This window comes from Meles meles, chromosome 4, assembly GCF_922984935.1.
Source record: "Meles meles chromosome 4, mMelMel3.1 paternal haplotype, whole genome shotgun sequence".
NCBI lineage: Eukaryota > Metazoa > Chordata > Mammalia > Carnivora > Mustelidae > Meles > Meles meles.
The window spans coordinates 30915598-30929320 of NC_060069.1; the positions used below are offsets into that span (position 1 = coordinate 30915598).

The window sequence follows — 13723 nt, forward strand, 5'->3', positions numbered from 1 at the left end:
TAGAATTCCATCAAACATTTGGTGCTTCCATGTAACAGATGTAAACAGAAGTTTTGTTTCAGAAGTTTCATTACTGAAGAAAGTCTAGGTTTCTAGGACAAATGCTTAATTCTTACGCCTTAAGTTAGCAAAGGCAACAAGATCTGGGCGAGACACTGCATGACACAGAGTGCTGCAGGCAGGGGTTTCCTAGGAAGGACAGGACGTGAGCAGATCTTCAGGCTGGAGGGATTTGGATTGGGGGTGGCAATGGCTCAGAGCAGAACCAGAAATGATGACATGGCTGACAAGAATATTGAGGAGCCCAGCATGACTGTAGAGGGAGATGAACATTTTTGCTCTTCAACTCCTACTAAGGTTTTTACCTTCTGAATTAAATGTTTTCCTCATGATATCTATAGCAGTTCAGAGAAGAACCGGAAGCCCAAGTGCCACTGTATCAATTCAGTAACTTGAGATTCTTCCATTCTTCTCTCCTGGCTTAATTATCAGGAGAGGCCTTTTAAAGCATTTAGTTACATCCTATACCGAACACAGGCAAGTTCAAGACTCTTCAAGGGTGAAAAGAACAGCTCTCTACAGATTTATTTGAGAAATGATGCTACTCAGTCTTGTCATGAAATGAAGACTGGAAAAAAGATTTCTAAGGGCAGGATAGGTAGCTTGCTAGATTCTCTCAGGCTTAAGTTCTTGTGAGTATTTTCCTTAATGTATTTGAAATACTGTCAATTCCTAGAAAAGTGACATTCCAATTCAAATGTGAGTTCCAACAAGTATTTCAAAGCCACAGTATTCTTAGTTTCTGATACTTGGCCTCCACTATTTCCACTGGCTAAAAAATTCAAAGCCCACTGGACTGAAATCCACCTGAAGAAACATTATTCAACAACTGTGCAGAGTAATGGCTCTTTTTCAGACTGAACATCAGACTTCCACAGCGTGTTAGAAAGACACAGCCTTTTAAAACTACAAGGTCAAGCACCAGGGTTCTGAAGTTAGACTGGGATCTAATTCTGTCACTGACTAGCTATTTAACCATGGGTTTCTCTGAGCCCGTCTTTCTCATCTATGAAAATGAATCATATCAGCTGCCTTGAAGGGTTGTTGTGAGAAAACCGCACTGGAGAGGAAAGGGCTCAGAGTATATCTGGTACATGCCTAGGAGCTCAATAAATGCTCTTTCTCCTTCCCTGAATCTTCCTTCCTATGTCATTCACAATACAGGCTTTCAAAGAAAATACAAAAAGAGTGCCTTTCCATTTGACTGGGGATTTATTTTTTACATAGATTTAAGTCCTTTCCGTGTTGAAGAAAACAGACTTTAAATCTCCTGAAGAAGTTGACCATGTTGTCTTTGTATTTTTATATCAACCTTTTATTATCTAATAACGCCCTAAGGATTTTTTTGGCACCCTAATCACTTTTAAAGAAAGAAATCAAAAGTTCCAGATTAATTATAAATGTAAAAAAAGCATATCCAACTTTTTCTTTTCTTTTTTTTAAAGCACTGTAAAGGGCTGCCAAGAACCTTTTGGGGAACATACTTAAAACCGGAAAATAAATTGCTGAAAGTAATCCTCCTACCAGACCAATCTCTTTGTTCCTTTGTACCAGAGAGCTCTTATCACGTACCTAGTTTACAGGGTCCCCACTTTAGCTAAAGCAGTTTTGAATATTCCTCTAGGGGGTTTTTCTCAGAGGCTTACAGAATTCTGGTTGCAGCGTACCAAATAAGTCACTGGTCAGAGATTAAATGTGAAACTGTGAAAGGTGCCATATCAGACAGACTAATGTTTACTGAGTACAGATTTAAAATGTAAAACGCACTCCCTGCCTTACCTTGTGCTGATTGACACTCCATATTCTTATGATTGAGTCTCGACCGGCCGTGAAAAGTCTGTTCAGTGCTGGATCCAGCTGCAGGGCATTGACTCCATTTCTGTTGTACTTCTCCACTTCATCTCGAATAACATAGGATACCTGATAAATACGTCCAGATTTGTTTTTTATGAAGTTGTAAGACATGCAATAATAAAACGTAGCCTAGTACTAGCCAATGTGAAATCCAAAATCCCATGTTTTCCAATATAAAACTTATTTTTCAACCCTATAAAAATGTCATTTTATTCTGTAGAGACTGAAACGCTGAGAAGTGGAGAAGAATGGCATTCATAATAGCCTAGTCCAGGACTAGTAGGTATAAACCTAACTTACTACAACTGCTTCCTAACTAGACTGCTCCCTACTCTTGCCTGTCTTGAATCCATCTTCCACAAAACAGTGGGGCCATTTTTTACAAATGTAAACTAGAATGTGTCTCACCTCTGCTCTAAACCTCTTTAGCTACTTACTCTCCTTAACTCAGGATTTGATCTGAACTCCTTGACTGGCCTCTTCTCCTGCCACTCATCTTTGCACACTCTGCTCACCATTCTGGCACACTGTGCCTCCAGACCATCGCACTCACTGGTTCCTCTGTGGAAGCTGTTCCTCCCCACTCGTTTGCAGTCTTTACATGTGTTTAAATGATGCTTCCTCAAAAAGGCCTCAACTGACCTGCTACACAAAATGAAGTTTTGTGTTCCTGTAATATGCTAAACATTTCCTTCAATGTGTTTTCCTCTACTTTGCTGTTAGTAACCTGCCTGCTCCATGTGAAAACCCAAGAGAATCAACCAAAATCAATTGTAAGTAAGAAAAAGGCAGCCCAAAGCGCAATGTTTCTTTTTTTTTTTTTTAAAGATTTTATTTATTCATTGGAGAGAGACAGAGATAGTGAGCAAGAAAGAACAAGCAGGGGAAGAGGGAGAGGGAGAAGAAGACCCTCGGCTGAGCAGGGAGCCCAACTTGGGGCTCAATCCCAGGACCCTGGATCATGATGTGAGCCAAAGGGAGAAACTTAATCCACTGAGCCACCTAGGCAGGCGCCTGAAGGCAAATGTATCTAATGTAACAAAGTAACTAGTTAAGAAAAAACTTGGGGAGGGGGGGAGATGACTTACAATGAGAACAAGAATAAGTACTAAAAAACATATTTTGTGAGGAAGATACATAATCAACAGCAACAGACAAGGTACAAAAAAGAACAATTTGAGTAAAGGAGATGTGCCATATTATAGCACAAGATGATTCAACATTAATTCTTTCCTAAATTTGTGAATTTAACCCAACTTTGGTCAGAATCCTACTATATTTCTTTCTAGAAGCTGACAAAACACATACAGTACACTGTCTAGAAAATACCCAGTCGTTTTTTAAAAACAAAAGAATATTCTTTAAAGATCTTAAAAGGAAAAGCTATGAGAATTACAATGGAGTAAAAGGATTAGTAGAATAAAACAAAATTTGGACACATTTTCCTACTGCAAATTCTTAATTTTGATATAAATGTAGTGTTTCAAATCAATGAAGGCATGATAACCTCTTTAATAAATTGTCTAGGAGCATCTAGTGATTCTCTCTAAATCTTAAACCAAAATGAATCTGCATATGAACTAAAGATTGAAATTTAACAATTTAATCATAAAAATTCTATTTTTTAATTTTTTTAAAGATTTTATTTATTTATTTGACAGACAGAGATCACAAGTAGGCAGAGAGGCAGGCAGAGAGAGGAAGGGAAGCAGGCTCCCCGCTGAGCAGAGAGCCCAATGCAGGGCTCAATCCTAGGACCCCGGGATCACGACCTGAGCCGAAGGCAGAGGCTTTAACCCACTGAGCCATCTAGGCGCCCCATTAAAAATACTTTTAAAAAGACAGGCAAATATGTATAATCTCTACATAGAGAAGGTTCTGCTGATATGACAAGAAATGGTAATCTTTTCAAAGAAAAAGACCAATGCTGCTCTGATCAACACAAGTCAAAACCTTCCATACATACACAACTGCTCACAGCAGCATTATTCACAACAGCCAAGAAGTGGAAACAACTCAAATGCCCACCAACTGATAAAAAGACAAAATGTGGTATATCTGTGCAATGGAATCTTATGCAGCCATAAAAAGCAATGAAGTACTGACAGAGGCTCCAACACTGACAATCTAAAAACATTACACTAAGTTAAAGAGACCAGTTACAAAAGGCCACCTATTTTAGGAGTCTATTTCCACAAAATGTCCAGAACAGGTAAATCTATAGAAAGAGAAAATGCATTAGTGGTTGCCAGGAACTTGGAGGAGAGAAAATGGGGGTGAATACTAATGGATATAAGGTTTCTTTCTCGGGTGACAAAAGGCTCTGAATTAGGTGATCAATGCGCAACACTGAATTTACAAAAGAGCTCTGGATCTTATACTTCAACAGGGTGAGTTCACATAAATTTTATCTCAATAATGCTGTTACTTAGGGGGAAAAAACCAAAACCAAACCAAACCTTGAATGCAAAAAAATAAGATGAGCAAGGTGAAAAGGCAAACATCTAACTGGGAAAATAATGAAATAAATATGAAAGATAAACGTTTACTCTTGAGAACCTATGAGTCCATACAAAACAGTAAGAAGTCATCAAACTCTCTAACAGACAGAAGAATAAAGATCATGAAGAGGATACTTTTTCAAAAGAAAAGAAAATGCCAACAAACACATAAATAAAGAAACAAAAAGGGCCAGGGCTGTATGCACAAAGACTAAACTGTTGTTTTTGACCTAGTCTTTTGGGTACAAGTAACTGTAATAGATATTTACTCAAATCAGCTTAAATTAAAAAGAGAAAGAGAAAGAGAGGGTATTTAACATAAAGATACAAGGATATCTATCAGAGCCCAAGGGTAGGAAATACTGTCATGACTCATAAGAGACATTTTTAATAAAATCATGGCACTTCTCTGCTGCAGTCTTCCAAAGGTTTTTCACAGCACTAGAGTCCAAACTCCTCACATGCTTTGGATCTATCCTGCATCTTCACACTCACTTCAAACTCACTCCCCTTGGCTTCTTTCATGAGAGTCACCCCAAACTCTATTCTGTTCCTCAAACACATCAAGCCCACCCATACCAGGGCTTCAGTATGAAATGTTCCCTGTGCCAAGAACATCCCTCATCTCTATAAGCCCCCCCAGGAATACCCTCCCCCGGATTTTATCTGGTCTGGCTCATCCTGGCCCTTCAGATCTTAGCAGAAAAGTCACCTCTTCTGAAAGGCATCCCCTGATCTCCTTCCCCCATCACTTAGTCTATTTATTTCTTGCACGGTTCTTACCACGCTCTGTATTTCTCTTTTTTTGTTATATCTTCTCCTTTAGAATAAAAGCTTCAAGAGGGTTAAGGAACTTGTCAGCCTTGTGCCTTCTATCACTGTACCTCATTATAGTGTCTGGCACATAAAAGACACAATAAATATTGTTGCATGAATCAGACACTGGAAAGCCATCAGAACCAAGATGGCTTCACTGTCAATTTCAACCTCTCTCAATCTCTTCTTCTCTGGGGCTCCAAGGCACATTTCATAGTGGAGACTATGTTGCACATAGGAATCTTAATGTTCAAATTTCTGGCAGATTATCTGATTGGTCCGGTGGGAAATGGTCAGAAAGTAACAACATGATTTTCAGGTCCTCATTCCAGGTGGAAAGTAATTCTTAGCAAAACAAATCCAGGCTTACCTCTTCAAGGGTCTCTGCTACAGATGTGTGATTAGAAATGGCAAAGAATTAGAAGTATCCTAGTTGGGTAAATTTTGGCACACACCTTATAAAAGAGAATGCTATTTAGTCATTAAAAATGTTGACACAGACACAGACTAACCAACATGGGAAGAAAGCCATGATGTGTTTTTTTGAAGTGAAGTATGTCCAACAGAGGAGTGAAAATAAATATTATAAACATGTTGCAGAATATTAAATGTGTATTTTAAAACAATAAGTTTGGAAGGATATACATACATAAAACTATCAGTAGTTACTCCCAAGTGATGGAATTATGTGACTGTCAGTCACTCGTGCCTTTTTTGTGTGGTATGAATGTTTTACGACAGACACATATTAGTTATTTGAATGTATAATTTAATTTCTGTCCAAGTAATTCTTGCCTATATTCAGAACATCAAATACTGTAGTATTGAAAGACTCTAACGAAAAACTCTGTTGTCTAGGTAAGACTCCCTATACGCAGTCTTAATCCCTTGGGGTAACTCATTTCAACTCTTGGTTGCTTCTGCAGTTACTCCCTTTCTCAAAATATTGTGCTTATCCTACAACCTTCTGGCTTATCTATTTTAGACATTATCTGTTTATTCAGGCTACAGCAGGCTGGGATCTAGCGACTCCCCTAAGTAACTCCTCCCTCTACTCTTATGATATAAATGTACCACGATTTTCAGGTGAATACATCACTAGCACTAGCTACACTGTTCAACTTTGTAACTGCTGTCTACTGACTGGCCAAGAACTGTACAAAGAATACATTTTCTTTCTTAGCTTTTTGTTTTCCCTAGTGTTCTCCCTTTCTTCCCTTCCTCAGTGCTTTCCTCTACTTTAACTTCAACTCCCCGTCACTGCAGCACCATGTTAGGTATTAGAGCAAAGGCCCAGATCACCCCGCTTTACCCAGAAATCTCTCAGAAACGCACATCCTCTCACTCTGGCCCAGGCCACTTGCCCTCTCTGTCTGCTGGCACAGCTGGCACCTGGGATGCTTCCCTTTACTGCCCTCTAGGCTAGGCTGGGTTCAAGCCATTGTTTCCTGAGTTCCAATGTCTCCTTCCTTCTGACTTCACTCCCCAGTTTTGCTGAAGCCCGTTCCCAGCACCTTAAGAAACTAACACAGGAAAAGCTGCATGGGAGGTGATTTTAGTCCTTACAAGCCTAAAAAGGTCTTTACCTCTACATTTGATTTGGCAGGGTGAAGAAGCCCATGTAGAAAAACCCCTCTGCTTCTGGAAGCCCCGGCTCCAACTTTCAATCCAGCACCCAGCATTGTTACTGAATTCAACGGCATTCTGTTTCATTCCATTCTAAAGTGATCTCATTTTCATTGTTTCCTGTACTGTCACCTGCCCACTCTCCTCACTCCTAAGTGTTTAGGATCTTCTCTATTTTCTTGCTGCTTTACTTATTTATTTTTTGGTCCTTTTATCAATTTTGCCATGCACTGAGAAAGCCCTTTCAACCTACAAGCTTGTGGCACTTCAGCTCTGGAAAACTTTCTTGTATGAAGTCACTAATAATCTGTTTTCTCTGCTCCTTCTCAAACCCCCATTGATCAGATGTTGGAACTTCCAAACTGATCCTTCATCTTTTATGCATTCTATATTATGGATCTTTGTCCTTCTGTTTACTTTTGTAAGACCTCCTTTATTATTTTTTAACTGTTAATTTTTTTTTTTTTAGTAAATTTTAGTATGATGGACAGAACAGCAATAATATCTTCAAAAAGGAAATGACTAGATAAATTATCCATTCTAAGTGGTCATCAGATAATGAAAATGAGGGGCGCCTGGGTGGCTCAGTTGGTTGGGCATCTGCCTTCGGCTCGGGTCCTGATCCCAGTGTCCTGGGATCCACCACTATGTCAGGCTCCCTGCTCAGCCACGGGGCCTGCTTCTCCCTCTTCCTCTGCTGCACCCCCTGCTTGTGTTGTCTCTCATGTGCACTCTCTTTCAAATAAATAAAATCTCAAAAAAAAAAAAAGAAAATGAACTGTGTATGTTGGTATATTCCAAGACATATCACATTAAGAACTTACTCTTTGAGAGACAGAGCACAAGGGTGGGGGGAGGAGCAAAGGGAAAGGAAGAGAGAGAATCCCAAGCAGGCTCTACACCCAACCCGGAGCCCAGTGAGGGGCCTGATCTCACAACCCTCAGATTATGACCTGAGCTGAAATCAAGAGCTAGACACTTAACCGACTGAGTCACCCAGGTGCCCCTAAAAACCTATTGTTAAAGAAAAAAAATTGGAGCACCTGGGAGGCTCAGTCAGTTAAGCATCTGCCTTCCACTCAGGTCATAATCCCAGGGCCTTGTTATTGAGCCCCGCACTGGGATCCCTGCTTGGCAGGGGAGTCTGCTTTTCCCTCTCCCTCTGTGTCCTCTCTCTCACTCTCTCTCTCAAATAAGTAAATAAAATAAAATAAATGGCTGTAGATAAAAGAAAAACAGGATGCAGTTCTTTCAACAAATATTGATGAAGCATCCACCAGTGTCCAGGCTCAATTCTAAACACTGAGGATTTTGTGAGTGAGCATAGAAAGCCTCCTGGAGCTTTCAATCTTTTATTTATTTTTTAAGACATTTCTTTATTTGAGAGAGAGAGACAGAGAGGCAGGGAGAGCGTGCACATGAGCAGGGTGGAAGAGCAGAAGGAGAGGGAGAAGCAGCCTCCTAATTAAGCTGGGAGCCTGACACATGGCTTGATCCTAAGACCCTGAGATCATGACCTCAGCTGAAGGCAGACCCTTAACCAAATGAGCCACCCAGGCGACCCTAGAGCTTTCATTCTAGTGTGGAAAGAATATAAGAGAAGTCATAGCAAGTTAAGTGAAATCTGCTGCCACTCCCCACCTCTCCCAATCCCACCCCAAGATATAGGTAAGCTTTGAAGGAAGAAAAAGAAAAGCAGAAGGTGCTGGAGATGGTAGTAATGAATGAGTGAGCAAAGTCCTGGAAAAACCTTATTTAGACAGTCAAGGGTACAGGCATATGCAGAGATGAAGATTCATATTTGACCATTTTAATCTGCTTAAAAAGGGGGGGCAGGGGGAAGAGCAGAGGGTACTTTAAGAACTCTACAAGGGATGGGAAGCCAGACCTTTGGTAGGAGCTATGCATTTTAGAAGAAACATGTAAAAGCACGAACAAGGAGAAGAATATGGCAGTGCCCCAGCAGCAATTATCCAGTTAGGTTACACTCTTAAGTATTTGTAACTGGCTTAGTAAGCACTGTTTGATTAATTTCTCCAACAATTCTCTGGGACCCAAAATAAAGGAATCAGATAATGGGGACGATTCACTAAACTTCATGTGATCTGTCTCTGCATTTCAAGTTTAAATAGCCCTGAATTACTGGTAATGTGCAGGAGGGTAGAGGCAATCAGGAGAAAAACTATCCTTGATTATTTTAATTTCATGATAATCAGATTAGTTTTCTGCTGCTGACATAATAAATTACCACAAATTTAGTGGCTTCAAACAACTCCCATTTATTATTTCACAATTCTGAAGGTCAGAAGTCCATACTGAGCTAGGGTGGGTCTTCTGCTCTCACAAGGCCAATATGGACAAGAGTTGACTGGTGGGTCTGTGTTCCTTCCCAGAGGCTCTAGGAGGGTTGGCCTCCAAGCTCATTCAAGCTGTAGGCCTGAAGGTCCTGTTTCCTTGCTGGCTATCAGCCAGGGGTCCATCTTTGCTCCTATAGGATGTGTGCAGTCATTCTCCTACTTTCTGTGTGCCCTCTCCTATAAAAGAGGGTCCCTCTAGTGCCTCAAATCTCTTTGACTTCTGTGTCCACTGTGAGAATACACTCTGCGTTTAAGAGCTCACATGATTAAATTGGGTCTACTGGGATAATCCAGGATAATCCCCCCATTAAGGTCCGTAACCTTAATTACATCTGTGAAGTTCTTTTTATCAATATAGCATATTCACAACTTCCAAGGAACAGGGCATGGGCATTTGCTGGGGGGGCAGGGGGAAGTCTGCCTATCACAGTGGCAATTTTTTATATTAAAACAAATATGCTATATCATGGAATAAGTACAAAATTCACAAACTTTTTAAGCAAACAAGGGATACTTCAAAGCATTTCAGGCTTGGGGTGCCTGGGTGGTTCAATCAGTTAAGCAGCTGCCTTGGGCTCAGGTCATGATCCTAGAGTCGTAGGACTGAGCCTGGGATCAAGCCCCCATTGGGCCCCCTGCTCAGCAGGGAGCCCGCTTCTCCCTCTTCCTCTGCCTGTCTGTCCCCCTGCTTATTTGCGTTCTCTCTCCGCCAAATAAATAAATAAATAAATACCTTAAAAGACTAGCATTTCAGGCTCACAAAGGAGGACTCTAGGCTATTTCCCCAGCTTGCTCCATCCCCTACCCCACAAAGGAGGACTCTGGGCTATTTCCCCAGCTTGCTCCATCCCCTACCCCCTAACAGTGTGCCCTGACTTACCTCCACTTGGATGTCTAAAACAGGCATCTTAATTGTGGCATTGTCCAAACCAACAGTCCTCTCCAAACTAGCTTTTCCTGTAGTCTCTCTCACTGATGGGCATTAATGGCAACTCCATTCTTTCAGTCACTCCGGCCAAAAACCTTGGTGTCAGCACTACTTCAATTTGTTTCATCTCACATCCTGTTGGCGAGTCTAGTCTTCCAAAATGTAACTACTTCTCACCACCCTTCACGGAGCACTATTATCTGGATTTCTTAAATAGCTACTGTCCCCCTGCTCTGCCCTTGCTCATCTTCAGTTTGTTCTAAATACAGCAGCCAGGCTGGTCCTATTAAAACACACATATATTGTGTATATTCCTCTGCTCCAAGTTCACCAACTGCTTTCCATCTCATTCAAGAGAAAAAGCCAAAGCCCTTCCTATGACCTATAAGGCTCTAAAAGATCTGGCTTGCAGTTACCTCCCTGATTTCATCTCCTGCTCCTCTTTCCTCACTCACTCCATACTAGCCATAAAGGATTCATTAGCATTCCACAAACAAGCCAGGTACATTCCCAATCAGGACTTTTACATCTGATGTTCTCACTGTAATGCTCTTCCAGCTGGCAATCTCATTTCCTTCAAATCATTACTCAAGAGTCAACTTCTCAGCAAATCCTTTTCTGGCCACCACACTTAAAATTTCACTTCCCCCTCCTGCTACTGCTTATCACTAACCATTTTTTAACCTTTAAAGCTTATTTTCATCCAACATTGTATTACAAAAATTTCAAAGTTGAAAGAGTTACATGGCAAATGTCTGTATACCCACATCTGCTCTACAATTAACACTGTATTTGCTTTATCTCATACCCATCCAACCACTTGATCTATTACTTTCAATGCCTTTCAAAATAAGTTGCACATCAATACCACTTCCCCCTAAATACTTCAACTTGTATATCATCATCTAAAGTTCATTATTTATTTATGGCTTTTTAAAAAAAATGGCTTTAAGGTAAAATTTACTTATAATGAAAAGTAGAAATCTTATGTGTACACTGATACTTCTAACAAATGTATGGATCTGTTTAATATAAACCCCTACCAAGACATAAAGTACATTATCACCACCCTAAAGTTTCTTCCTCTGCTTCCCAACCTCTACACCCCATTCCTGATCTGACTTTTTTCAACACAGATTAGTTCTGTCTGTTCTATAACATTCTATAAGTGGAATCACACAGCTTTTTAGTGTAAGGCTACTTCCAGCTATCGGGGTAAATCAGACTAAATTTGGCCAAGAAAAATTGGCCAGATAGCAGTAATTCCCACATTTGTTTTCCCTGTTCAATCCTGTGGACCATTACTTCCTTCTTGTACCTAGTTTCAAGAGTGCAGATTTTAAAAACTATTCTAAAAAGCACTCTTGCAGATAAAAATAGGACATCTTCTAGCTTGACTTCTAGTCAGGGGGTGTTAGTAAAACTCCTCCAGGGGTTAGTAAAAAACTACCCATGGTCCTATTCCAGGCTAACTCCTGTTTCTGTAAACAAAGTTTTATTGGAACACAGTCACATCCATTCATCTAGGTATTGTCTATGGCTGCTTTCACATTATAATGGCAGAGTTGAGTAGTTACAATCCAGTAAAATGGCCTGCAAGGCCTAAAATACTTACCATCTGACCCTTAGAGAAAAAGTTTACTGACCTCTGTTCCAATGGATGTCACATTGTTATAATTTGTTCTACTACCCATCCTACATAAAAAGTAATTCATCTTGGACATACAGCTAATCTGTAAAGGTCTCTCCTTGAGAAGTCAGGATTTGGCATCACTTTACTTCCTTTAAAAAAAAAAAGCCTCAAAGATTAAACAACCAACCCAGAACTGGGACTCAGAATCAGAAATAAGGACCCACACTGAGTTCTGAATAGGTCTCGAATAACTAAATATTTGGCAGAGAAAAAAGGTAAGTACTGATAGAAGAAACCTTTGTTGGCTGCCTCTCCATTCATTCCCCATTTCCTCTCCTCAAGGCAAGCAAATCCTAGAAGAAAATTTACAGGAGCTACTTAAGAGACTGTAGCCTTGAACGTGAAAGGACAGGAGAACTGGGATGGGACAGCCCATTCCTGCCCCCCGAACTCCCTCCAACAGAGTGAAGGCCTAGAGCTGGGAGTTTGGGAATAGAAGAGAACTCAGCAGCAGCCCAATGGTAAAGCTGACTTGACAACATTTCTTAGGTTAGAGTCACAGTGAACCTGCTGGTTCAAAATTTGCATGAAACCAGCATTACCTCTTGATTTTTCATTTACCTGAGCCAACACATGTCTTTTATTATGTGAGCCTGGTTAAGTTGGATTTGGGGTCATTTCCAAGGAAAAGAATCCTGTTATGGAAGGCCAAGTATATATATACTTAAAACATCACTGGATACTAGGGCATGGTTGCTGCTCCTGAATAGGATGAGCAGTGACAACCTCATTTTAAGAATTCTGAAGCAAATGAGGGAAGAGGCCATTGTTGAAGAAGAGAGGGAGAGAGGGAGAGGGAGGAAGTGGGAGAGTGAGAGCGAAAGAGTGTGAGTCAACCAATAGACTCTAGTTGTTAGAAAATAATAACAGTAAGGGACCACCAGGGAATGAAAATACTTTCTTGATACCTTGATTATCAGGAAAAAATCTGCATCATATATCTGAATTCATACATTTGACTGACTGATCAAGTTTCTGCCAATCACAAATCCGCCCCTCCCCCTCATACTCACCTTCAGGCTGCTTAGAAGTCGAAGATGGTAGGACATGTGTTCATTCTTCATTATGTCTATAATTAATAAGCAGTAATGTTTGGACCCCTCTCCACTGGTTATTTATCAGTACTATAAGTCTCAAGGGTTCTTTTCGGTCTACAATTTAATAATGAAACTCAGGGCTACTGCCTCTTGCTACAAGACAGCCAAGAAGCAAAATATCTTTAGATAGGCATATACACTTTTTCCAAAATGGAGAGATTTTATTTTTAAAACCAAAAATTTTCTAAAAAGCTCAAAAATATATATTAATATATATTTTAAAATAAAAGATATCCCATTTCCTGTCTTACCCATAATCACATAATCTAATACATAGAGATAATCACTGCTAATAGCCTTCCAGATGTTTAAAAAACATTATTTCCTTTGTGGAAATGGGACTATGCTATGTTGACTTGTTTTTCTGACTTCTGGACATCTTTCCTTTTTAATAATATGGTTAAGCTTATCTTTTTAACAACTGCAAATTAATCCACTATGTAAGTGTATTTATCTGCTAAGTGACTACTGATGGACACTGAGATTTTTTCACAATCACAGCATTCCTAAAATAAACACTCTTGCACAACTAGAGAAAGCTGTTTTTTTTAATTAAACTTTTTAAATTTTTAAAAATTAATTAATTAATTTAAGAGCCAGAGAGACATGAGCCAGGGTAGGAGCACTGGGAGAGAGAGGGAGGGAGGGAGGGAGGGAGGGAGGGAGGGAAAGAGGGAGGGAGAGAAGCAGATTTCCCCCTGAGCATGGAGCCAGGAGACAGGGCTCAATCCCAGGACCCTGGGATCCTGACCTGAGCAGACACTTAACCGACTGAGCCACCCAGCCGCCCC

General features: G+C 40.3%; 1 protein-coding gene across 3 annotated transcripts in view; it reads right to left on the minus strand.

Moving 5' to 3' along the window:
- The window catches only part of WDR48 (WD repeat domain 48), a 46086-nt gene that overhangs the window by 30193 nt on the left and 2170 nt on the right, over positions 1-13723 (minus strand). For 2 of the 3 annotated variants that reach the window (XM_046002368.1, XM_046002370.1), the window contains exons 2-3: positions 12849-12904; positions 1840-1980 (exon numbers count right to left, since the gene is read on the minus strand). In XM_046002368.1, coding sequence (XP_045858324.1) covers positions 1840-1980; positions 12849-12904 — 197 coding nt within the window. The remainder of the gene's footprint in view (positions 1-1839; positions 1981-12848; positions 12905-13723) is intronic. The other variant, XM_046002369.1, reaches the window with a different exon arrangement.